This window comes from Lepidochelys kempii, chromosome 1 (genome assembly GCF_965140265.1).
Source record: "Lepidochelys kempii isolate rLepKem1 chromosome 1, rLepKem1.hap2, whole genome shotgun sequence".
NCBI classification, from domain to species: Eukaryota; Metazoa; Chordata; order Testudines; family Cheloniidae; genus Lepidochelys; species Lepidochelys kempii.
This window is the reverse complement of record NC_133256.1, coordinates 260,669,965-260,695,393: the sequence shown is the minus strand read 5'-3', so window position 1 is coordinate 260,695,393 and position 25,429 is coordinate 260,669,965. Positions and strand designations below refer to the sequence as shown.

The window sequence follows — 25,429 nt, the reverse complement described above, 5'->3', positions numbered from 1 at the left end:
AGATGGCAGTGATAGAACCAAGCCAGGGGGCAGAAGAGACATGTGTAGAATTCTTGGTAAGCAGACATGAGATTTTAATCCAAACCACATTGAACAACGTCAGTTCAAAGGTAGGATACCAAAGAGTCAGATGCCACAATGAACGTTACACCAAACCTCACATGCCACCAGTTAGTGAATTATTATACATCATTATTATTATACATTATACAGGGGGATTCCTGTCAAACTCTGTGCACCTCTGCCAGTTGGCATCAGGAGGTGCCTCTCTCCCTCATGTTACATACTACAATGCTGGAAATAGAGCTATGCCCTTTTCCTTTTACAGAGGTTGGGCCACCCTTCACGACTACTCCCCTGCAGTTTGTATTGTCTGGGCAGAGGAGGGACTACAGAGCAATTCTGGCCAAGGAGCTCCAAGCTGTGACAGTAGCAAGAGAGGGGCGGGTGTCTGAGAAATAAACCGGGAGGGAGAGAAGGGGAATGGGTGGAGGAAACTGGGGAGGCAGAAACAGCAAAGAGTGAGAGAACAGGAGCAGGAAAAAGAGGCCCGGGGGAGAGGTGAAGGCACGGGAAGGAGAGCAAAGAGAGATCATGGAGCTGCTCCTGTGGCTCTGGTCCCAGCTTCGATCCTGCGGGAACAACCTCCCAGCCCTGGGCATAGCCCTCACAGTCTTAGCTCTGCTGTTTGATTTCCTGAAGCGCAGGAAGCGCTGGAGTCGCTACCCACCAGGGCCGAGCTCTCTGCCCTTCCTTGGGACCATGCTGCAGATCGACTTCCACAACCCGCACGTCTCCTTTACCCAGGTCAGTGCCAGAGGGGCTGGAGAGCCCAGCGTGCTGGGGAGCGGGGCTGGTGTGGGCTGGTGGTTCGTTAATGTAGCTGGTGCGGGCTGGATGAGTTATTTTACCTGCCTGGGGCTTTTCCAACACAGTAGCCATCAGTCCCCCTAGGGGAGGAGGGGCTCTAATGCTCTCTGATTACAGTTGAACCTCAAAGATAGGAACACCAGAGTTGTGGACTTACCGGTCAACCGGATACCCTCTGGAACTGGAAGTCCTCAATGAATCAGGCAGGCAGCAGTGCAGACACCCCCCCCTCCAAAAAAGCAAATACCTTACTGCCTGGGGCCCAGGGCTTCAGCCAAGGGGGTTGGGGCTGTAGCTGCAGGGTGGGGGAATCAGGGCTGGGGGGACTCGGGGCTTCTGACCCTTGGGAGCACCGGGGCTCAGGGCTTTAGACATGGGAGGGATGGGGCTGCTAGCTCTGTTCCCAGCTTCAGCCCTGGGGGAGGGTGGGGGGGGCGCCAGGGCTCAGGGCTTTAGCTAGCAGCGGAGCACCGGTTTCAGCCCCAGCGCTCTCACTGTAGCTAAAGTCCCAAGCCCTGGTGCCCCCTGCTGAAGCTGGGAACGGAGCCATGGGGAGACCAAGCGCCCCCTGCGGGCTGGGGCAGAAGCCAGGAGCAGAGACATGGGGCTGAAGCCCCTCCCCCCAGGTCTAAAGCCCTGAGCCCTGGTGCTCCTGCTGGGCAGAAGCCCTGAGCGCTCTGCCCGCCCTGGACCTCGACTCGAGGGTCAGAAGCTCCAACTCTCCCTGCCCCCGCCCTGACTCCACCGCCCACCCTGCAGCTGCAACCCCAACCCCAACGCCCCCTGTGGTTGATGTCGCTAACCTCTTCTTCAGAGTTACAGATGGACAATCTCCATTCCCAAGGTGTCCCTAACTGCAAGGTTCTCCTGTATCTGCTTTGGCTTTGCTCTGGCTCTAGAATCCAGAGGGCAACATTCCACTCCCGAGTCCAGGCGAATTCTCTGCAAATGTGATAGCACTGGAGGAGAGTGATACTTACACACACAGACTCTCTCTCTCTCTCTTTAGCTTCTCCCTGTCATTTCAGTTGTAGAAGTAGTGTACTGGGCTGTTGCACAATAGCACTGTTAAACAGCTGCTGCATTCCGCCTCCGAGATGGCTGCACTTCAGTGGTCCCTTTATGTACCATCTGTATCCTCTGGGATGAAAAGGGCTAGTGAAAGATTTATTGTATATGAAAATGCATTTGTCTCTGCTCAGATCCATTCATTCAAAAATTTCTCTGGTTTTGGGATGTGGCTGCATGGACGACAGTCTTCCTTGTAGAAATGATTAAGAATCTCAGCAAAAGTGAACAAAACCGTAATCTCCAGGATATGCTTTTATGTAATCTCCAGGAAACTTTAGCATGTGCTTGTTGGCTGTGTCTGCGCTAACAAGAGCACACACAACCTCTGCAGGGTTAGTTGTTGCAAGTGAATGCTTTGTCCTGTCTGGGAAACTACTGATGCAGCTTGTGACAACTAAATCATATTATATGTTGTGACTGTAGTTGCCAAATGCCAGAGGCCCCTTTTCTAGGCTGGTACCTTTCAACATTCCAGTCAAGAGAAACTGGGTCTGGTTCTTGTTTTTACCATGCAGTAGAAAGAGCTTTTGAGTTTCCAGATCAAATCAGATTATGACAATGCTAGCAACAACTCTTTTGACCTGTAGCTGTTTTAACTCCACATTTTTGGTAACAACATATTATTCCCTTTTCTGTCCCTATTTCCATTTCACACAATTTCGTTTTGCTTTTTTGCATTTCTCACAGAATGGAAACGAAAACAGCTCCTTTTACTTACAGAATCATGGAAATCTAGAAATGGCCTATTCTTATCCACCCCTCTCCCTTCTAGTGGTATGCCCCTGAGGGCTTTATCCAGTTTTAATGACCAGCAATGAGGCTTTCATCACTTCTCCTAGGAAACTTCCCCAGTCTGATATGCCTCTCGCTGAGGATTTGTTTCTTGATGTCCAGAGTAAATTTTCCTTTATTTATTTTCCACTGAATGCATCCGATGAAGTGAGCTGTAGCTCACGAAAGCTTATGCTCAAATAAATTTGTTAGTCTCTAAGGTGCCACAAGTACTCCTTTTCTTTTTGCGAATACAGACTAACACGGCTGCCACTCTGAAACCTTTATTTAGGATTTCCCTACACACACACACCCCTCCCCCCAGTTTTGTGAACTAGTTACATGCAGTGTTGCCAATTTAGTGTTTGTTTGGAAATGTGAATTGAAATTGAAACATTAATACACACTTTAAAAGCATATACAGTGTATAATAAAATACGTGTATCTGAAAAAGTATAATAGATTTGAAAAGTATGAACATAGACTAGCTTCCTTATACAGCTGTTGTTTTTATGACCATGTCGGTGCATTCATTTCGGTGATGTTGGCCAACCTAATAATTTCAAATTATGATTTGTAAGCAAAGTCTAAATAGGCTCTTCTTGACAGCCAGTGATGAGCTGGGGGCTGTGGGGAAAGGCTTCAGGACCAGATTGTTTTTACATTCACACGTAATCTACCGAGGTGTCCAGCAAACAGAGCTGTGTTGCCCAAGTGATAGATTTTGGCTGGGGTTGGGTTACAAATCACTTGAATGTGGGGGTGGAGGTGGGGAGGTTATGAAATGTAGTTATTCTTATTGTGGGAGTAAAGGGCAGTAGAACTGTACTTAGCCTTTGCTGATTGAGGGCATCAAGAGAGAGGGTGGGGACAGGTGTTTTGCTTGATGGTCTGCCTGAGTCACAAGTACTATTTGACCTGCCCCTCTCCACTGTTTAAAGACAGAGCTGATTAGGCTCCATAGATAGTCTTTTGTTCTGTAAAATGACCACTACAGCTGAAATCACTGATAATCAGGTCTAAGTGCTCAGACCTGCTGTGGGACAGTGTTTCTGTGGAAGAGACGGCCCAGTCTGCACTAGCAGCGAGGTGCCCCCACCAAGAGCTCAGCTGAAATCATTGAGAGTCGAGATCAAGAGATCAACTCGCAGAGGTCACAGTGGCAGGTGGCAGCAGAAGGTAACAGTGCAGGGCCATTGGCAACAGAGCGATGGAGTGAACAGTGGCACAATGAACAATAGTGGCCAGAGCGAACAGTGAGCAGCTGGAGGAATGAGCAAGGTGCCTTCTTGGTTCCCACCTGGGAGGTGAACTTATGTGAAAACACCTCTGAACTCTGAGTCTCCACTGACCAAGGACAACACTGGTGAGTGTTAATGAGGCTGTTACACAACACAGTTCATGCGAACAAACGTGGCTGTGGCATCATACTTTCTATGTAGGCAAGAGATACCACACACTACAAAACTGGAGGCCAATGTTAAGCGCATTGTCACTTTTAATCCTGAAGTTGAACACTGGTTCTGAACAAGACCAGCAAATGCTCACTGTCTTTCTGCAAGAAACTCAACTGACTGGCTAGAAGCATATGGTGCAACACTGAAAGACTCAACAGTTGAAAAAGTGAAGAACTCTCACTGCATTCAGAAAAGTTCCATACATGGCTGATGAATGCACCAATGCAAATGGTCATCAAGTATTAAGTCATTGTGTACGTTATCTTGATGTCAAGGGTAGGCCAGTAGATGCATTTCTAGATGTTCAAGTTATAGAAGACACATCGGCTTCATCTGTGACAACCCACATCTTAGAAGAGTTAAATGCTTGTCAATTGGACCCCAAACAGATGGCTGCTTGTGCATTTGATGGAGCTGCAAACTTCTCTGGAAGACGTGGTGGAGTACAAGCTTTGCTCAGAGAAAAGTGTAACCCTAATCTCTCCTATACACACTGCAGAGGCCATCTACTCCAACTAGCACTAGTATGAGCAGCAGAATCTTCAAAAGACATTAAAAAAGCTATAAATTCAATGTCTTCATTATATTCTTTTTTCAGCAAGAGTCTAAAAAGACTGAATATCTTGGAAAATATAGAAGATACACTGGGACTGAAGTTCAAATTAGTCCAACCTGGGAAAACCCTCTGGCTTTCTCATGAGCGATCCTTGGCTGTTGTCTTAAAATTACTTCAGCTGTTATTACTGGCTTTGGAAAGTATCTACCAAGATGGGATGGATCTAAGTAGTGAGGCTAGTGGATTACTTTTGCTACTATGTTCAGAGAAGACTATTGCCATTCTCTCTCTTGTAAGTCTACTGTTGAAACCACTTGGGTCATTAAACAATGCCATCCAGGCATCTGCTACAACAGTAGTAGATCTTTGTCCAGCAATAGAAGCTACATTTGGATCAATCAGAGAGCCATCCATTGAAAAAGTACTGGAAGAAGCAAAGACTTCAGTCCAGAAGTTGACTAATGAAGGCATTTATATTGAATCCTTAAGTGAAGAGGACAAGAAGTGTTTATTAAGACAACTGAAAAAGTACACAGACTTGATTCTTAAAAATCTACAACAGCGACTTCTAGATTCTACTCAACCTCTACGTAGCTTTTACAGATCCCTGTCTTATAAAACACTGACAGTTGAGTGGAATGAGGCACTACCAGCAATGAGGCTGCCATGGGATCAGGACAGAATAGAGAATTTGAACACAGAGTGGAATATCATACGACAAATGAATGAAGATTTGACTTCAACTTCTTTTTTTTATCATCACTAGTGGCTCGACCCGATCTTTGTGTTCCGTTTCCTGGGATGAAAGAAGTAGGAATTCATCTCTTGCTACGCACAGTCACAACAGCTACAGTTGAGCATTCTTTTTCATCATTGAATGGAAGAACCGGACACACAAGAAGCCACCAAAGATGAAAGCATTGCATTCAAGAAGTTCATTAACAGAATTGTGCAAAATTATAACAAGAAACCATGAAGGATGTAGACATAGTGCTTCATAGAAGGCTTGAGTAGCCAACTTTAATTTGTGTGATGATTTTAAAACATGAGTTAAATCTAATAAAATGATCATGAAACATTTTTCAGTTTTTACTATGGTGCCATACAGCCCACGTTCACTCTCACAGTCTCACCCCAGCCTCGGCCGCCTTACCCCTATCTATGTCCCCCCCTCCCAGAACCACAGCCCTGCTCCCAGCCCCAGCTCTAGGTGGCGGTGAGGGGCACGGACACGGTAAGGGGGGGCAGAGCTCAGCATCCCCACTCTAAAACTGTTCCAGCGCCACTGGCCAGGTCCTGGTCCTTTATCTCCAGGATGCTGCTCCCGGAAATGGCTGGCTGCTGCTGGCATGTCTCTCTGCACGCTGACCCTGCCCCCAGCACCGTCCTCACAGCTCCCATTGGCTGGTAACCAGCCAATGGGAGCTGCGGGGGCGGTGCTTGCGAGTACGGGTAGCATACGGAGACCTGCTGCCCCCTCCCCGCAAGGGGCGCACAGAGACGTGCCAGCAGCAGTTGGCCACAGCTGCTTCCGGGAGTGGCATGGGGCCATGGCATGCAGGCGGCCTGCCTGAGCCCTTCTGCGCTGCCTGCCGGGAGCCACCTGTTGTAAGCTCCTCTCAGCCAGAGCCTGCACCTCGTACCCACTCCCACACCCCAACCCCCTGCCCCAGGTCAGAACCCCCTCCTGCACCAAAACTCCCTCCCACAGCCCACACCCCTCACCCTCTCTTGCACCCCAACACTCTGTACCAGCCTGGAGCTCCCTCCTGCACCCAAACTCCCTCCCAGATCTCACACCCCTCCTGCACCCCAATTCCCTGCCCCAGCCTGGAGCCCCCTCTTGCACCAAACTCCCTCCCAGACCCCGCACCACGGCCATTAATATAGTAGAAATGTGCGGCCCATGACGACTTACCAAAATTCCTGGAGTGGCCCCCTTGTGAAAAGTATTGCCCAACCGTGGCTTAGAGGAAAGCTACTGTAGAAAAGCAGGAACACAATAGATTGGGTTTTTTTGTTTTTCATATACACATAAAACAACTACTTGTGGTTTTTCTGTACCTAAATTCTTGGCCCAGAAGTGCATTTTCTCCCTGTGGAGAATGTGTGGACAATCCTCAAGAAATCCCACAAATCATAGGTGAAAAAAGGTTAAATTTGGGGTATTTGATAATTGCTTTAAACTGTTCTGCTTTGCACTCTGCAATGCCTGTCTGTCACCAGGGTACAGTGGCCCTGGTCCTCCCTTACATGAGGCACATTTTGTGCTCGTGGAGTCAGAGGCAATGTGTAGGAGGGGCATGGGGGGTTAAGTGCCCCCGCAGCTTGGCCTGCCGGAGGCAAGGAGGGAGAGGGGCTCTGTCCTCTCCTGTGTCTCTCCCCCGGCACATTCGGCTGCTTTCCCAGGCAGCTGGGCGGGGAGCAGGATGGAGCCACTTCTGCCTCAGAGAGCCTCCCAGCCTGCTCCATGTCCCTACCCTTCCTCTTCCCTCTACCCTGCCCTCCCCGTAGCTCCTCCCCCTCCTCCTCCTCTTCCCTTCAGGTTCTGGAAGCCAGAGCCTGGTGGTGGTAAGAGCCACCCAGGGAACCCGGTCAGGGGGCTGGGGTGCCCAAGAGCAGCCCCCAGCCTGTCCCCTCGCCCCCACCGGGCCATGCCACCCAGGGCAGGTGGAGGGTCCAGGACTGCCTACAGTGGCCCAGGCTCCCTCGGTGGTTGTCCGGCTCTGACTTCCACCTTGTCCAGGGGATGGGGCATCGGGGAGAAGAGGAGGAGCAGGGGTGGGGCCACTGAGAGGGGCTAGCAACGGGAAGAGGCTGGTGCTGCAGGCAGAGGCTACGCTTAGTGGCGGGGGAGCGGATGATTTCTGCCTGTGCCATTCCATGCCTGCCCGAGGCTTGCAGCTGGGGAAGAGGGGGATTGCAGCCCTCTGCCCCCCAAATTACGCCCATGTTAAAAAGTGGGCAGGCCTGGCCCTCCCAATTTTAAAACTGGGGGGCCATGACTCCCTCCCCCCTCCCCCGCGCCACCGTTCCAGCACCCCTGCTCCTGGATCACTATAACAGGCTTACCATAAAGTCACAGACAGTCCCCTTAGACTCTCCAGTCTATCTTGCCACCCAGACAAACTGGACTTAGTGATAAATGGTCACCAAAAATCACCCCACATTCAGGTTGCTCCCAGTCCCAAGAGGCCAGTCAGTTACCCCAGATCAGTTGGTACCCTAGATCTTACACCAAAGCCAACACCTGTAGCCAATCCTGTAATAAATGATCTAAAGGTTTGTTAACTAGGAAAAAGAAATTACAAAGTTAATTGCAGGTTCAAGCAAGCAAACATATACTCACAGATGAGTTACCATCTAAATCCTAAGAGTGACCAAGTTGCAGTGATGTGTCTATTCAAAGTGTCTTTCGGGGCAGACCCAGCAGGCAGCCCTGGGGATCTCTAGCCCTGTCAGAGTTCAGACAGCCAAACAGATGGAAAATTTTCCTGTGACTTTGTTTTATTTCCTTCATTCAGCTTCAAAGTCCACAGAACAAGCTTCCTTGCACATCGCATTTCCAAGGTGGGATAGGGTCCTTAACCAGTCCTTTGTATTGCAATGTTCCTTGACGCAGCTGAATTTGATAGTCCTTCTGGATGGGGTGGGGGAGGAGTCCTGTGCCTGGTTCACAAGTTCAGAGCTGACATTTCAAAGTTATAAAGCAAAATGTACAGATTTTCTTGTGGCGTGGAACACCGACATTGCAAGTGAGATTAACGCCTGCAGCAACTCACAAGCATTTCATAGTCTAAACCAGGGGTGGCCAGCCTGACCCTGAGAAGGAGCCAGAATTTACTAATGTACATTGCCAAAGAGCCACAGTAATACATCAGCAGCCCCTCATCAGCTCCCCCACCCTGCTCCCAGCGCCTCCCACCCATCGGCAGCCCCACCGATCAGCACCTCCCCCTCCCTCCCCACACCTCCCAATCAGCTGTTTTCTGGTGTGCAGGAGGCTCTGAGTGAGGGGGGAGGCGCGAGGGCAGGACAGGCTCAGAGGAGGGGGCGGGAAGGGGTGGAGCGGGGGCAGGGCCTGTGGCAGTTGAGCAGTGAGCACCCCCCGCACACTGGAACGATGGCGCCTGTAGCTCCAGCTCCAGAGTTGGTGCCTATAGGAGGAGCCGCACATTAAGTGCTGAAGAGCCACAGGTCGGCCACCCCCGGTCTAAACACGAAATACATTCTTGTAAGACTAATACCTACTTTGAGCAAACTAACATACAGGTGACCTGGTCTGGTCTCCAGCTATGAGTTTGTTAGTTCTTAGCTAGTGCCTGCAGCCTGGGCAAGTGCTGGCACCTCGTTTGCCAGCATCCCAGGAAACGCCCTCCCCCACCCCCAATCCCTTATGTCAGTAATTTTTATTTTGTGTGTATCTGTAGGCAGCACTGCTGTACCCTCTGTGGTAATATCAGATTTCATAACCGAAGCAAGGTTGGGCCTGGTGAGTACTTGAATGGGATATCGCCTAGGCAAAGCCATGTGCTGCAGGAAGCATTGTAGGAGGCTGTCTGTGTCAGTGGTTAAACCAGTGCCACACCAGGAACAATGTACGCTTGGGTCTGTTATCCTTGAAGACACCAAAAGAGGTCCTGACCTCTGGTAGTCGTTAAAGACCCCATGACACTTTCACAAGATCCCTGGCCAAATTTCAACTTGGTTAGTTACGTTCTGCTGACAAACTCTTCCTGCACCTTCATCTGACAATGGTGGTGTTCTTCACTCCCTGTGTAAGTGGCTGTGTAGTGATGCTGTGAGTTGTTCCACTCCAGAGGCGGCTGCACATCAGTGATTAGCTAACAAGCCCAACAGAGTGCTCTGAGATCCTTCTAAGTTAGAGAGCGTACAGAAATGCAAGATGATATTTTTCAGGCTTGCCTTCCAGCAAATTTAAGTGTCATCTGGCTTCCAACAGTATATTTTTCCTTTTTCTTTTCTTGACAGCTGAGTAAAAAACATGGAGATGTCTTTAGTCTTCAGAACTGCTGGAGTAATCTGATAGTAGTGAATGGATTCAAAGCAGTAAAGGAAGCATTGATCCAGAAATCAGAGGACTTTGCTGACCGACCATACTTTCCTATACATGAGCACTTGGGTTATGGAGAGAACTCCGCAGGCAAGTATCTTGGAAACTAACACAGTTCTCTGGTAGTGTTGCCAGAGGACTGGCTTTATCATTTGAGTTCCTGGAGAGGTTGGAGGGGTCTTAAGGAGTGAGCTGCCTCCCCCTCTTGTCCCTCTGTTGACGTTGCTTTTGGTGGAGTCTGCCCCTGACACTCCCTCTCGCGAGGAGGAAGTCAGGCGAGATGGAACTGGGGACTCTCCTTCCCAACTTCAGCGCTGCAACAACTACTAAGACAGGGCCGTTCTGAAATGCTCAGTGGGATGTACATGCCAATCAATACCGATTGGCTGCCACTGTCAGAACTGGCGGAGTCCTACCCCTCACCATATGTATGCACCTTCCTCGGCTTGTAAAAAAAAATAACCTCCTTCCAAGGAACCTCCAGGACCCAAGAGTGAAAGTGGGGGAGGGTAGAAAGAAATACAACCTAAAAAGGAGGCTTGTTGGGCTGGAATCCTCTCGGGTTATCCCAAAGCACTTTCATAACAAAGATTAGAGCTGGAAAAATATCTGTAGAGTCACATCTTCTCAACCTCGCCCTGGCCCATACTCTGGCCTTGCGGTGGCCAACCTGTGGCTTCGGAGCCACATGCGGCTCTTCAGAAGTTAATATGCGGCTCCTTGGATAGGCACTGACTCTGGAGCTACAGGTGCCAACTTTCCAATGTGCTGGGGGATGCTCACTGCTCAACCCCTGGCTCCGCCCCCACTCCACCCCTTCCCGCCCCCTCCCCTGAGCCTGCCATGCCGTCACTTTTCCCCCTTCCCCTCCAGAGCCTCCTGCACGTCACAAAACAGTTGATTGGGAGGTGCGGGGAGGGAGGGGGAGGTACTGATCAGCGGGGCTGCCGGTGGGCGGGAGGCGCGGGGTGGGGTGGGTGGGAGCTGATGTGGGGCTGCTAATGTGTTACTGTGGCTCTTTGGCAATGTACACTGGTAAATTCTGGCTCCTTCTCAAGCTCAGGTTGGCCACCCTTGCTCTGGCCAATGCAGGGATGCTCCCTATAGTAGGCCCTCCAGTGCTTTGTCCAATCCAATTTTAAATGACTTGTGGTGGGGCATCCATTAATTCCTTTGAGAGACTATTGAGTAGTTTAGTAGCTCTAATCATTGGGAAATGTTTTTTGACATCCAACCTGAGGCTCACACCCTCAGAGTATAGCATGGCTTAGCTCCATTAATTGTATCCGATTATACGAGCTGCGGATCTGGCCCTGAATTTCATCCCATTACTCCTAGCTATACCTTGGCCCTCCATGAATAATCCCTCTCCTTCTGCACTAACCACCTACACCTATGAAGGCTGAAATAATAGCTCCCATTAGTTGCCATTTGGCCAAGCTATACTTGGTTCCTTTTATCCTTCCTCAGAAGCCAGTCCCTCCAGGTCAGCTCTATTTTGTTGCTGTCCAGCGAATTTTGCATGGTGTGCTCCCAGAGCTTATTACATCTCTTGTTTATTAATACTTTCCAGGGGTGGTGCTTGCAAGATATGGTCATGCGTGGAAGGAGCAAAGGAGATTTGCACTCTCCACCTTAAGGAACTTTGGGATGGGAAAGAAATCCCTGGAGCAGCGTGTGACCGAGGAAGCTGGATTTCTATGCTCTGCAATCAGTTCTGAAAAAGGTTTGCAGCATCAAGGGAGATGGGGCAGGGGATCAATATGACTTCCACAGATAAGGAAATGAAAGGATAATATGACTGATTATGAAGGAAGGAATAATAACACAGTATCTCACATTTCTACATAATCCCTGATAGCTAGAAGGATACTAAAGTGCTTTGGAGACCAGACACATAGTGATCATTCATCCAGCACTATCATGAAGCCACCTGTGGGGTCGAACCTGACAGCTGTTTTAACATGACAGTTTGTGATGGGAAGTAAAACAAAACCAAAACCCCGACACCTCCAATTGAATGTGCAAGAGGAATTTTAGGTTGGTAGAATGTAATTACCTCAACTGGAATCTGGTGAAGGCATCAACACGAAGACACTTCCAAAACATGCCATGACGTCTTTAAGGACGTCACTTTTATGCCTCAACTTAAAAATGTCTGTAGCAGCACAGTAACATCTGTCTGTACACAGGCGGCCCGGGTTCAGTCCCGAGGCAAAGAGATGAGTATTAATGACTGAGTCCGCAGCACAAACCTGCAATTCTTAAGTTTTCCATGGTGGTCTCTCTTCCAAGTATTGAGCAGGCCCAACCCTGTTAGTATGTGAGACATCTTTAACTTCCCCAGCTTACATGAGCATGGACTTTCAAGTGGTTTGTTCTGTAAGCAGTCTTGAAATGTTAGCGGTTCTTGCTCAGTATGTTCCATGCAGTGAGGGGCAGGCTGCAATGATGCTGTGCCTCCTAATGTCTTTGGTTGGTCTTGTATGTTTTTCAGGCCGTCCTTTTGATCCACATTTTCTTATAAACAAAGCAGTTAGCAACGTGATCTGCTCCCTTATCTATGGTCAGCGCTTTGACTATGACAATAAGAAATTTCAGAGGATGCTGCAATTGTTTGAACAGGCCTTGGACGAAGAAGCTGGATTCCTGCCCCAGGTAACTCAGCACATATGATTTGGTCGGTAAGAAACTGCCATTTTATTGATCAGTTAGATGTATTTTAGTGATTCTTTTCTGAGAGCCATAGGGTGTGGTTTTCTCTCTCACTCTGTTATCTTAGCTCCTTATTGTAGTACCGTGGCTGCTGCGCATCCCTGGAGTGCAACAGAGCATCTTCCGAGCCCAAAAGGATGTCCTGGAGTTCACAGATGACCTTGTGAAGGAGCACAGGGCGACCTGGAATCCTACCCAAAAGAGAGACTTCACTGATGCTTTTCTGCAAGAGATAGAGAAGGTAGGAGGAGAAGGGCAGGTGTAGATCTCTTTGGCTCTGTGAATACATTAGTGATGGGAAAACTCCATGTTAGCTTCCCTTGTCCCTTGTTGTAAAGTTTACAAGTAAAATCCTATTGCGAATAGAACTGCTATGAACAGATCGCTGTTCTGTTTCTTCTGGTTTTCACTTATCTGGTGAGCCTAATGACTTCATGCTCAGAAATCAGCTGAATAGGCTGATATTTGGAACTTTGTACTTATACAGCCAGGCACTTACAGCCTAAGGCAGTGCCCCAAGAAGTCAAAGGTGAGACTCACATTGACTCTAGTGGGTGTGGTACCTGAGTCCTTAGCTCACTTGGCTGTGGAAAAGCCCTGAGATAAGCCAACCATGTACAGTTTAGAGACACTTTTTAATCATTTTGGCAAAGGTCACAGTAAAGACTTTCTTCATCCTTCATCCTTCATCCTTCCAAGTCACAGCTTTGTTCAAAGGCAGGCTGCTGGGAATTCCTGAATGGAAAAATGTTCCAGAACAAAAACCAAATCTGTTTTTATATTTTTCTAGAACAGCTGGTTGCAAAATTGAAACATGAAACAATGAAACATGGAAATATTTCACTTTTGACAAAATTTCATTTAGAAAAAATCATAATGAAATATTTTTATAGGGCTGAAACATTCTGTTTTGAGGTTGTCAGAACAGCACATTTCAATTTTTCATTTAGAAATTACTTAATTGCTTTTTTTATTTTATAGTATTTTTTAAATTTTGATTAACCTGAAATCCTTTTTGAAAAACTTTCATTTTGTGGGAAATTTCTAAATGTCAACTTCTTGTTCTGAGTCGTAAACAAAGCTAATTACATTTTAATTGGCTCTTAAATAGCATATTAGTTATTGCCCATGTTAAGTCTAAGTCCAAATTTACAGAATTGCTCTGAGAAAATCGAGATAAGAAACGCTTAGAAAACAGACACATAAAATCCACAGCATTACAAAAGATAGCCAGACTACTTCCTGCTGTGATCCTGTCATATCTCCTATGCTAAGCACGGTGGCCCTGAAGAGTACTTGGTGGGGAGACCTGTCTTGTAGAAAATGAGACTGTTGGTTCAGTAGGTAGCACTGAGGTCCTGTTCTCATAGAAGCTACCAGGGCAGGAATAGGGCCTGTCAGATTGTTATTCCCAGGTACGTATATGAACTTTTGGAATCCTGATGTTAATTGGTTGGCTAGCATGTTGGCTGCACCCTGCTCGCTACAACATGGAATTTCTGACCTGATCAAGTGAGAGTGATCACACTGACCTCTTGAGGTTGCAAAGGCACAAATCTCTAAGACTGACTGGAGACCCTCCTTTAACTCTGGTGGCAAGAGACTGTGGGCAGAGTTTCCAGCATGTATGCTGAGTGTACTGAGCAGCATCAGCCAGTGGGAGTCTGCCGTGCCTGGGTACTCCTCCTCCATCTTCATAAACTCTTTCAGGTGCCTTTGGCAGTGGTGCTGGAACTGGGGGTGCTGCCGCACCCCCTGGCTTAAAGCAGTAATAACACAGACCAAATACATGGTTTCCAGCGTCAGCACCCCCACTATAAAAATTGTTCCTGCACCCCTGGACTTTGGTGGGTCAGAAAATGCCGCTGAAATGTCCACCAGTGCCTCAAGGAAACTGCCCAATTCCTGACCCAGGCGTGACAGCGCAAGCAAAAAAAGTTCTTGAAAAGGGGCCTCTTCCATGTTGCTCGGCAGGCAGTGTTGGCAGGCTGGTCACGCTTCCTGTAACGTGCAGGGTTGGCATGAAGCTTCCCCACAGTCAAAGGCTAGAGCGGCCACACTCTGGGGGGGTGCTAGGGAGTCTGGGATATGGTTGGTTTGGCTCAGGTCTGCCTGCTACTGTGTGGATGCCAGAACCCCAGGTTCACGCCTGGGCTCGAAAATTCTTAACGTAGGGTTGATAATCAGCATAGACTTCTGCAAGGGTAGTCAATTTTTTGTCAGGGTCCACATTTCTTGGTCAAGGTATAGGCAAGGTCCAGACTACAGGGAAAATAATAAAAAAATAACAACAATAATGATAAGAAGTAAGTAAAAAGATTTCAAGGTCTGTTCAAAAGCATCTAGCAGTCCAGATTTGGCCTGCCGTCCACCTATTGACTACCCTGGTGTAGATGCTCAAGCCCATGGTTCTCTAACCCAGGGTCAGCTGAGTCAAGTGCCACTAACTCTGGGCTTATATTGCAGTGTAGACATACCCTGTGTTTTTGGAGCAGAAGGTCCTGAGCATAAGTCCATGATGTGTGGAATAAATGATTACCTTGAAATGTATGTGACCAAGGAGTCATTACAGCGTTTGTTGTCATATGTACGTGTTTTGCTGCACTCTGCAAACAATTCAACCTTTCAGTCTGAGAATATGAATTACTACTATCTACAATTCTGCTCCTCTCTCCACAACAAAAATCTAAGGTCAAATCTTGCTCTCCTTTGTTCTCTTCAGGCTAAAGAGCATGCGGGGAGCAGTTTCAATGACAACAACCTTCGTATGGTAACAGTTGACTTGTTTACCGGTGGCACTGAGACCACTTCCACCACCCTGCGCTGGGCATTGCTGTTCATGCTTCTCCACCCTGACATACAGTGTAAGCAAGGGGACTGGTGGAGATGTGACCGGTTCTCCCAACCCTGCATCTTCCACAGAAAGAAAAGGAGTACTTGTGGCACCTTAGAGACTAACCCATTTATTTGAGCATAAGCTTTCGTGAGCTACAGCTCACTTCATCGGATGCATACTGTGGAAAGTATAGAAGATCTTTTTATACCCACAAAGCATGAAAAAATGGGCGTTTACCACTACAAAAGGTTTTCTCTCCCCCCACCCCACTCTCCTGCTGGTAATAGCTTATCTAAAGTGATCACTTTCCTTACAATGTGTATGATAATCAAGTTGGGCCATTTCCAGCACAAATCCAGGGTTTAACAAGAACGTCTGGGGGCGGAGGGTAGGAAAAAACAAGGGGAAACAGGTTACCTTGCATAATGACTTAGCCACTCCCAGTCTCTATTCAAGCCTAAGTTAATTGTATCCAATTTGCAAATGAATTCCAATTCAACAGTCTCTCGCTGGAGTCTGGTTTTGAAGTTTTTTTGTTGTAATATCGCAACTTTCATGTCTATAATCGTGTGACCAGAGAGATTGAAGTGTTCCCCGACTGGTTTATGAATGTTATAATTCTTGACGTCTGATTTGTGTCCATTTATTCTTTTACGTAGAGACTGTCCAGTTTGACCAATGTACATGGCAGAGGGACATTGCTGGCACATGATGGCATAGATCACATTGGTGGATGTGCAGGTGAACGAGCCTCTGATAGTGTGGCTGATGTTACTAGGCCCTGTGATGGTGTCCCCTGAATAGATATGTAGGCACAGTTGGCAACGGGCTTTGTTGCAAGGATAGGTTCCTGGGTTAGTGGTTCTGTTGTGTGCTATGTGGTTGCTGGTGAGTATTTGCTTCAGGTTGGGGGGCTGTCTTTAGGCAACGACTGGCGTGTCTCCCAAGATTTGTGAGAGTGTGGGGTCATCCTTCAGGATAGATTGTAGATCCTTAATAATGCGTTGGAGGGGTTTTAGTTGGGGGCTGAAGGTGATGGCTAGTGGCGTTCTGTTATTTTCTTTGTTAGGCCTGTCCTGTAGTAGGTGACTTCTGGGAACTCTTCTGGCTCTATCAATCTGTTTCTTCACTTCCGCAGGTGGGTATTGTAGTTGTAAGAATGCTTGATAGAGATCTTGTAGGTGTTTGTCTCTGTCTGAGGGGTTGGAGCAAATGCGGTTGTATCGCAGAGCTTGGCTGTAGACAATGGATCATGTGCTGTGGTCAGGGTGAAAGCTGGAGGCATGTAGGTAGGAATAGCGGCCAGTAGGTTTCCGGTATAGGGTGGTGTTTATGTGACCATTGTTTATTAGCACTGTAGTGTCCAGGAAGTGGATCTCTTGTGTGGACTGGACCAGGTTGAGGTTGATGGTGGGATGGAAATTGTTAAAATCATGGTGGAATTCCTCAAGGGCTTCTTTTCCATGGGTCCAGATGATGAAGATGTCATCAATATAGCGCAAGTAGAGTAGGGGCATTAGGGGACGAGAGCTGAGGAAGAGTTGTTCTAAGTCAGCCATAAAAATGTTGGCATACTGTGGGGCCATGCGGGTACCCATAGCAGTGCCACTGATTTGAAGGTATACATTGTCCCCAAATGTAAAATAGTTATGGGTAAGGACAAAGTCACAAAGTTCAGCCACCAGGTTAGCCGTGACATTATTGGGGATAGTGTTCTTGATGGCTTGTAGTCCACCTTTGTGTGGAATGTTGGTGTAGAGGGCTTCTACATCCATAGTGGCCAGGATGGTGTTATCAGGAAGATCACCGATGGATTGTAGTTTCCTCAGGAAGTCAGTGGTGTCTCGAAGGTAGCTGGGAGTGCTGGTAGCGTAGGGCTTGAGGAGAGAGTCTACATAGCCAGACAATCCTGCTGTCAGGGTGCCAATGCCTGAGATGATGGGGCGCCCAGGATTTCCAGGTTTATGGATCTTGGGTAGTAGATAGAATATCCCAGGTCGGGGTTCCAGGGGTGTGTCTGTGCGGATTTGATCTTGTGCTTTTTCAGGGAGTTTCTTGAGCAAATGCTGTAGTTTCTTTTGGTAACTCTCAGTGGGATCAGAGGGAAATGGCTTGTAGAAAGTGGTGTTGGAGAATTGCCGAGCAGCCTCTTGTTCATATTCCAACCTATTCATGATGACGACAGCACCTCCTTTGTCAGCCTTTTTGATTATGATGTCAGAGTTGTTTCTGAGGCTGTGGATGGCATTGTGTTCTGCACGGCTGAGGTTGTGGGGCAAGTGATGCTGCTTTTCCACAATTTCAGCCCGTGCATGTCGGCGGAAGCACTCTATGTAGAAGTCCAGTCTGCTGTCTCGACCTTCAGGAGGAGTCCACCTAGAATCCTTCTTTTTGTAGTGTTGGTAGGGAGGTCTCTGTGGATTAGTATGTTGTTCAGAGGTGTGTTGGAAATATTCCTTGAGTCGGAGACGTCGAAAATAGGATTCTAGGTCACCACAGAACTGTATCATGTTCTTGGGGGTGGAGGGGCAGAAGGAGAGGCCCCGAGATAGGACAGCTGCTTCTGCTGGGCTAAGAGTATAGTTGGATAGGTTAACAATATTGCTGGGTGGGTTGAGGGAACCATTGCTGTGGCCCTTTGTGGCATGTAGTAGTTGAGAAAGTTTAGTGTCCTTTTTCTTTTGTAGAGAAGCAAAGTGTGCGTTGTAAATGGCTTGTCTAGTTTTAGTAAAGTCCAGCCACGAGGAAGTTTGTGTGGAAGGTTGTTTTTTTATGAGAGTATCCATTTTTGAGGGCTCATTCTTTATCTTTCCCTGTTTGCTGTAGAGGATGTTGATCAGGTGATTCCGCAGTTTCTTTGAGAGCGTGTGGCACAAGTTCAGCATCTGCTGTCACCTTTGTGTTCTGGGGGTATGAAGCTGCCGTAGCAGCAGTCACAGCAGTGATTGGGGAATAATTCCAGTGGAGCACTCTCTGAGGGGGAGAGCAAAGACCTGTGGGAAGGGAGAAAGGAGAGAGAAAGCCCCTGTTCAAGATTTCAGTGTCAGAGGGAGCACTCACACTTTTCTTCATGACAAGTGCACTTTGAGACCCTTGTAGCTACTTGGTAACTCTTCCTTCTCTTAGGGTCTCTGCAGGGATAAATGCTAACCTGCTTGAATGTGCTAATGCCAGAGGCACAAGTCCATAGGCACTGACTCCATGAGTGCTCCACGCTTGGAGCACCCACGGGGAAAAAGATTGTGGGTGCTCAGCACCCACTGGCAGCCCCGCCAATCAGCTCTTCCCCAATTCCCCCTGCCCATCATGGATCAGCTGTTTAGTGGCATGCAGGAGGTGCTGGGGGGAGGCAGGGGGAAGAACAAGGGCAGGGCGCACTCAGGTGGAGGGGGTGGAGCAGGGGTAGGAAGAGGCAGGGCAGAGCGGGGGCAAGAAGAGGCACGGCAGGGGTGAGGCCTTGAGGGAAGGGGTGGAGTGGGGGTGGGGACTGGGGCAGAGTGGGGCTCAAGCACCCTCGAGGAAATTAGAAAGTTGGCACCTATGCACAAGTGGGTCAAATACAGTATGGGTAATGTGGGATGTCTCTAACAATGAGCTTATTAACCCATAGAACGGAGGATGACTATGTAAATTGGCCTGAGTAACCAAAGATGAGTGTGCTCTCCTTCAGCTCCTAATTCCACATTCCTCTTTCCCACTGTCTGCAGAGCTCACTTTGGCCCTTGCCCCCAACCAAGGCCAATACCCTCCTATAGATATCTCTAGGTAAACTCTGCCTTCCTAGCACTCTTGCTTCCAGAGGCTTTCACCAATCTCCCTGTTCAACAAACACACAAGACCTGATTGCAAGGTCAGGAATCAGTAGCTGGGAAGCAGGGCAGTGCATGTCTGGGGTATCAAACAGGCTTTCTGATTGTGGGGGTGAGAGAAATCAGTAGTTCATCCAGACAAGGCCCATGCCCTCTCCCCACTGCAGGATGTCCTTCCTGACCCCTGAACAAGTGCCCCTGACACCAGCCACCTCCCACACACTTAGAGCACCCACTGCCTAGAGATGACTCACTTGTAAACTGCTCAATAATTGATAGGAAGCTGGTTAACAAACTCTCAGAATATTAACCCACATTAAGTATACTTATTACACTTCTATATTATAATAGCTCCCATAGGCACCAATCAAGATTGGTTCCTTGTTGTTCTCAGCGCTGTACAAATAAAGATAAACAGACAATCCCTGCCCCAGAGAGTTTACAGCCTAAGAGTAAATCCGTAGGCTCCTCACTTTTACGGTGTTGATGTACATCATTAAATATGTTACATCCTCCTCAATGTAAAGGGTCTTTTTCCAGGTAAAGTCCATGAGGAAATTGATAAGGTGATTGGCAGGGACAGGTCACCCCAGATGGAGGACCAAGCGAACATGCCTTATACCAGTGCTGTGATCCATGAAACTCAACGTTATGGGGATATCGCTCCTGTTGGCATGCCTCACATGACATACCGGGACACCGAGCTCCAAGGCTTCTTCATTCCAAAGGTATCTATGGCCAGGCAGGGGATGCAGACCTCCTCTCCCCTTGCAGACTTATGTCCTGCAGCTGCAGACATTCCATATGTGAATCTCCCCAAGGTTCCATGCAGAGGGGGGTGGAGCACCAGGCCCTGAATCACACAACCATTGGCGAGTTATCAAATGTGCAGTTTTAAAAGGCCTTGGGCTTCAGAGACAGCCTTGTTTATGTGGTTAGCTCCATCTTGAACAGGTCTTTGGATATCTGAAAAAACAACGAATTGAGCTAAGACACTACTAAGGATTTCAATCCTTACAGGAGAGACTATAATTTTGTCTTGGGCACCTTCTAACATTCAGTACATCTGCTTGAAGGTGGAGAAAGGTAATGCTGACTGACTGTATAGAAACTACCAGCTAGGTCAGCAGTTCAAATCCAGAACAGTAGCAACTAACACTCTATTATCTGAAGGGTGTTCAGAGGCCACTGTGCATCTCAGTCCAGTTCCAAATGGACAAGAGACAATGACGGGCAATTACTGCCTTCCCTGGTGACAGTCTCATCGGAGAGACCAAAGCCACACAACACTCAATTCCACTTTCGCCCCTAGAGGAAGCTCCTCTAGCTCAGGCCTGAGGCATCTGAGAGGAGAAAGATCTCGCTTTTTCTGTGAAGACAATGAGAATTGCGGTTTGGAGTCTCTCAGTCAGCACACTCTTACCAGAGCTAAAATTAACTCGAGAAAATATTTGAAGCAACTGGGGAGTAGAAGCAATTTTCATCACATGAACCTCATTAGACCATGAAAACACCCCTTGCATACGCTTACGTTATGTGTACACGATGCACCTTTTAGTGACACCTGTGCCGCTAAAAGGTGTGGTGGGTAGCCGCTCTTAGTTGGCAGGAAGAGCTCTCCCACTGACAAAGCGCTGTTCACACCGGCACTTTTTGTCAGTAAAACTTTTGTCGTTCATGGTGTGTGTGTTTTTCTTCACACCTCTGAATGACAAAAGTTTAACCAACAAAAGTCTAGTGTAGACAAAGTCTTAGTCTAGCTAGCATGCAATGGAGAAGGGCGACAGGCTTCAGAGCACACGCTGTGCCCTGGCTGGGGCCTTGAAAACGTCCCACTCCATTGTGCTATAAGATTATACAATGAGGTACCTGAGCTGGGTTCTGTGCCTTCCTCTGAGGCATCCTACAATGGCCACTGCTTGAGATGGGATATTGAATGCAGAGGGACTGGTCTGTTCTGGTGTGACAATTCTTATGTACCCTGTTCCTTCTCTGGGGTGGATCAGGGGACGACAGTCATCACTAACTTGTCCTCGGTGCTGAAGGATGAAACGGTTTGGGAGAAGCCGCACCAGTTCTACCCGGAGCACTTCCTGGATGCAGATGGGCAGTTTGTGAAGCGAGAGGCCTTCCTGCCTTTCTCTGCAGGTAAATCCAAGGGGAGGAGCAGCTGGCAGAGGCCGTCCCTGTGGAAATGAGACACAGTGCATGAGATGTGACCCACTATAGTTATGGGAAAATGAGTCTCCTCTAAAGCAAGATGTCCCTCTTATCATGAGAGCAGCTTCCTCAAGGGGAAGATCAGTGCAGTCTGTGCTGAGCTGGGCCTGTTCTACAGTACCCTGGTGGAACCAGTATATGTAATCTCTGCAAAATAGCTCCCTCTCTCTATTTCTCCAGTGCAGAAACTCTGGCCTTGAAATGCTGTACTTCAGGTCAGGCCTTGAGAGACTGAGCATCTTGTCCCAGAGTCCTATGTAAACCACTCAGCCAAAGGGAAGCAGTCCTATATTCTACATTCTGCTGTAAACTGGGCAAGCCCTCACCTTAATTAATTCGTTGCTCACCTTCTACCGCTGTAGTTATTTAAATAGAAAATAAATTGTTACAAATCAATTAAGGTTGCTTATGTAACAAAGCCACCTACCTAATCCTACAAGAGTGCAGAACTGCCAGGTTAAGGAGGTCCTCCGTCCCTTAAGCCTATACATCCAGCCGTCACATTAGGCTCTGTTCTTCATGAGCATGCTGCATCTCCCCAGAAAAATTACTTCATACTTCAGTACATCTGCTTGAAGGTGGAGTCCCAGGAACTGGTTTAGAAGCAATGTGCACACACACAGGTGAGGTGTGTGTTATTGGGAAAGGGATGAGGTCGTAGTTAAGGCTTTCTGTTAAAGCATGATCAAAATTGTGTGCCACATACTTCTTTATCTGTTGCAAGGCACCCTGATCAAAGGAAGGTGTTAGTTACTGGAGGCTCTGGGACCACTGCAATGGGGAACATGGATCAGTCGGGGATAAAGGGGAGATGGATGTTTCCAGTTTCCCGTATGCTTCCAACTCACCAGAGAGATGGGAAGAGGGAAATACTGATTCTCTGATACACACCAAAGGAGGCCAGCTGTGGCTGGTGGAGGGGCTGTAGGGTCTGTCCTAACCCCTCTGGTCACCACATCAACAGCAGTGGGAAGCCTGAACCAGTGGGTCACTGCCTCTGCCAGGCTTGTACGAGTGCAGCCCAGGAGTCCCAGCAGTGTGAACCATGAGGACTTCGACAGGAGGGTCTATGCACTGAGCAGTATTATAGCTTTTCCACAGAACCTTTCCCAGTGACTGGTTGGTGCTCTCTAGGTTTGTTTCAATGCAGCCAACCGTTTCAGTGGCAGAGAGGGGTTGAGGTCCCATCAAAGAAAAAAATGTGACACAAACTTAGTTAGGCAGCTTCTAACGCATTTCCAGGATACTCTGCAGTACTGGGGGGTTCTCTGTGTGTCTGGGTACTAAGCTGAGCTAGGTATTGGCTCAGCGGGTACATCTACACTTCAGACTGGGGGTGTATGTTCCAGGTTGGGGACACATACCCACGCTAACTCGGTGATAGCATGTAGGAGCGTAGCCACTGCAGCGTGAGCAATGGGAGGGGCTGGCCGCCCTGAGGATGATCCCGTCCAAGATGGTAGGTACCTACTCAGGTGGCTAGCCCCTCCCACTGCTTGCACCCCCATGGCTACACTTCTCTTTTTAGCACACTAGCTAGCTCAGAGTTAGCAGAGGCACGTCACCTCGAGCTGGAGCTTACACCTTCCAGCTCAAAGCATGGACGTAACCTTGGTTAAAAGCCAAGTTAGTTTTTGTTTTATGATTTTATTTTAGTCCATAAACAGGTAATTGCGCAGCCACCCTCCATTTGTGCCAAACTGCAGTGCAATAAGAGTCTCCCCTGCACCCTTTGTCAGTGCCTGCCTTTCACTCTCTCTGGAGCAGTGGTTCCCTGAGGGGCAATCCTTTGTGTGCAGAGGACGTCATTTTGCTCTGCACAGCATGACCTCGCATGCACCATATGCACCAGGTGGAGGACACTGTTTCGTAGAGCTAGATGGTATCCTCCACATGGCGTTACCTTACACTTACAGTATGTCTGAGATTGTGCTGTGCAGAGGACACCATTTGGCTCCTCCATGTTGTCTGGGGTTCCATCAGGAAATACTTCACTAAAATGGGGTCACGCTGGCAAAAAATTTGGGACACGCTGGTCTATAGCCTCACATAATTCAAGGATGGACTTTTTGTTAGCAGCACAAAGCACAACACCTCTACCTTTCCTATTTGCTCAATAGCTACACTCGATAATAGTGTTGCCGCTTTCCATCTTGAACAGCTGGTCAAATTTCAGGGCCCTGGGGACATTCCAGTTGGAAGTAGAAATTGAAGGAGTCAGGTATTTTCTTTGATGCAGTCTTGTTTATAAGGAACATACAAAGTCCTGCTTCTCTGAATTCAGGAGGAACCAATAACAAAAGGAGCAGTTTCTTAGCTTATGGCCCCAAGCCTCTTTTGCCAACAGACCCAAAACCTTTTTTCCAGAGTCACACTGCACTCACAGGCTTGTCCTTCTTGCTTTTGTCTCTGCCTCTCTCTCTGTTTTTGTCTGTTCTCAGTTTTCATGTGTTCTCTCACACACTCACAACTCCCTTCCCCCTGCCTCCTCCAACCCGATCACAATAGCAAGTGGACCTCCCTACCCACCAGATGCTAGTTTCTGGAAAGATTCTATTAGGCCTTGTTTTAGGTGTGGGTTACAACTATCTTAAGTGAAGGGTGTGTTCACACAGCAGTTTGAATGATGTTTTGAGTCAACACATAACACAGTTTTACCCAGCTCATATCATGGTCTGACCCATAACTTCAGTTATCAACTCATAGACTTCAAAGATTCATTTTACTATCTTCAGAGAGAACAGTCCAAAGAGGAAGATGGGGGTGTTGTCATAAAGGTTCCTAATGACCAAGAGAAGGATTTTGCAGTGGCTACGGGAGTAGATATGGCACCAGTGAAGTCTTTCGGGCTGGCGGTGAGGTGATCCTGTTTGTACGAGTACTGCAAAGGCTTGCTGCAGTGGTTTAGACTGAGATGGGTCATTGGTGAAGATGTACCACTTTGGTTTTCTGGACTCAAGGCAAATACATGATCCCCAGATCGCACTTGAACCAGAATCTCCTGTCTGGTGGCATGGGCATGTTATTCCACCTCAGATTTCTCTATCTAAAGGCATTTATTTGCCCATTTTGATTCTAGAAGTTAAGAATTCCACAAAGAGCATATGGGACAGATCTTCAACTGTAAATTACCACAGATCCTTTTACATCAATGGAGTTGTGCCAATTTAACCAGCTGAGGATTTAGCCCTGTGTATTAAAGTGTCTGACCCTTTTGAGTCAGGCTAACTAGGCAGTAATTCCCCTCTCCAAATCAACTGACAGAGTCTTTTGTTTTATGATTTCCACTGAAGCTTCTGGTGCTGGCCACAATCAGAGACAGGGAATCAGATTAAACAGAACATTGGTTGGTCTAGAGAAGTATTTCCTAGTTGTTCCTGTTCACACAGGGTCCGGGAATAGGGAGACTCACTATCTGCTGCATATGGAGGCAGATTCTCTGTTCACTCCAACCTGTGGGTGCGCAGTAAGGTCTTACTCCTTCAGTGACTAGTCATTTACATGTGGTGTTCTATCCTCCTCCTCCCCTCTTTTCTCACTCCCACGCTTGCAGGTCGCCGTGTTTGCCTGGGGGAACAACTGGCCAGGATGGAGCTTTTCCTCTTCTTCACCAGCCTCTTGCAGCACTTCACCATCCATCTTCCTGAGGGCCAGGCCAGGCCTCGAGAGGATGGACACTTTGCCACGACACTCGCCCCCCACCCCTACCAGATCCAGGCTGCCCCAAGATAACAGGAGCACCTTTTCAGATTGGGGAGGAGGGCAACTTTAACCATGATTCCAGGGGACACTTAGGCACCTGAAAACTCTAGGGTTTTCTGCAGATTATAATTTAGAAATTAGCTGATAGGAGCACTGTATCTAATTCCTGTATTAAAATAAAGAGAATTAAATAAATATTAGGCCTACTCAGCTGTAACACTAACATGTTCTCACATCTTGTATCAAGTCCCTGGAGGGACACTGGTTAGATATAACATTTTAATGTATATTCTTACTAACTCTTGAAGGCAACAATTGAAATAATTGTAGAAAAATCTAGATTACTTT

General features: G+C 47.8%; 1 protein-coding gene across 1 annotated transcript; it reads left to right on the top strand.

Moving 5' to 3' along the window:
* The first annotated feature begins 483 nt into the window (after positions 1-483).
* On the top strand, positions 484-25,111 carry LOC140904902 (cytochrome P450 2D14-like). Its single transcript, XM_073327258.1, has 9 exons — positions 484-807; positions 9,718-9,889; positions 11,373-11,525; positions 12,297-12,457; positions 12,582-12,755; positions 15,237-15,378; positions 19,700-19,887; positions 21,166-21,307; positions 24,933-25,111. Exons 1-9 carry the CDS (start codon positions 595-597, stop codon positions 25,109-25,111), a joined length of 1,524 nt encoding a protein of 507 aa, XP_073183359.1. The 5' UTR covers positions 484-594.
* Positions 25,112-25,429: the final 318 nt, after the last annotated feature.

Coding starts and splice junctions, on each gene's coding strand:
- LOC140904902 (XM_073327258.1), top strand. CDS start 595: ATGGAGCTGCTCCTGTGGCTCTGGTCCCAGCTTCGATCCTGCGGGAAC. Junction 15,379..19,699: donor TCTCCACCCTGACATACAGT/GTAAGCAAGGGG, acceptor GTCTTTTTCCAG/GTAAAGTCCATGAGGAAATT. Junction 19,888..21,165: donor AAGGCTTCTTCATTCCAAAG/GTATCTATGGCC, acceptor GGGGTGGATCAG/GGGACGACAGTCATCACTAA.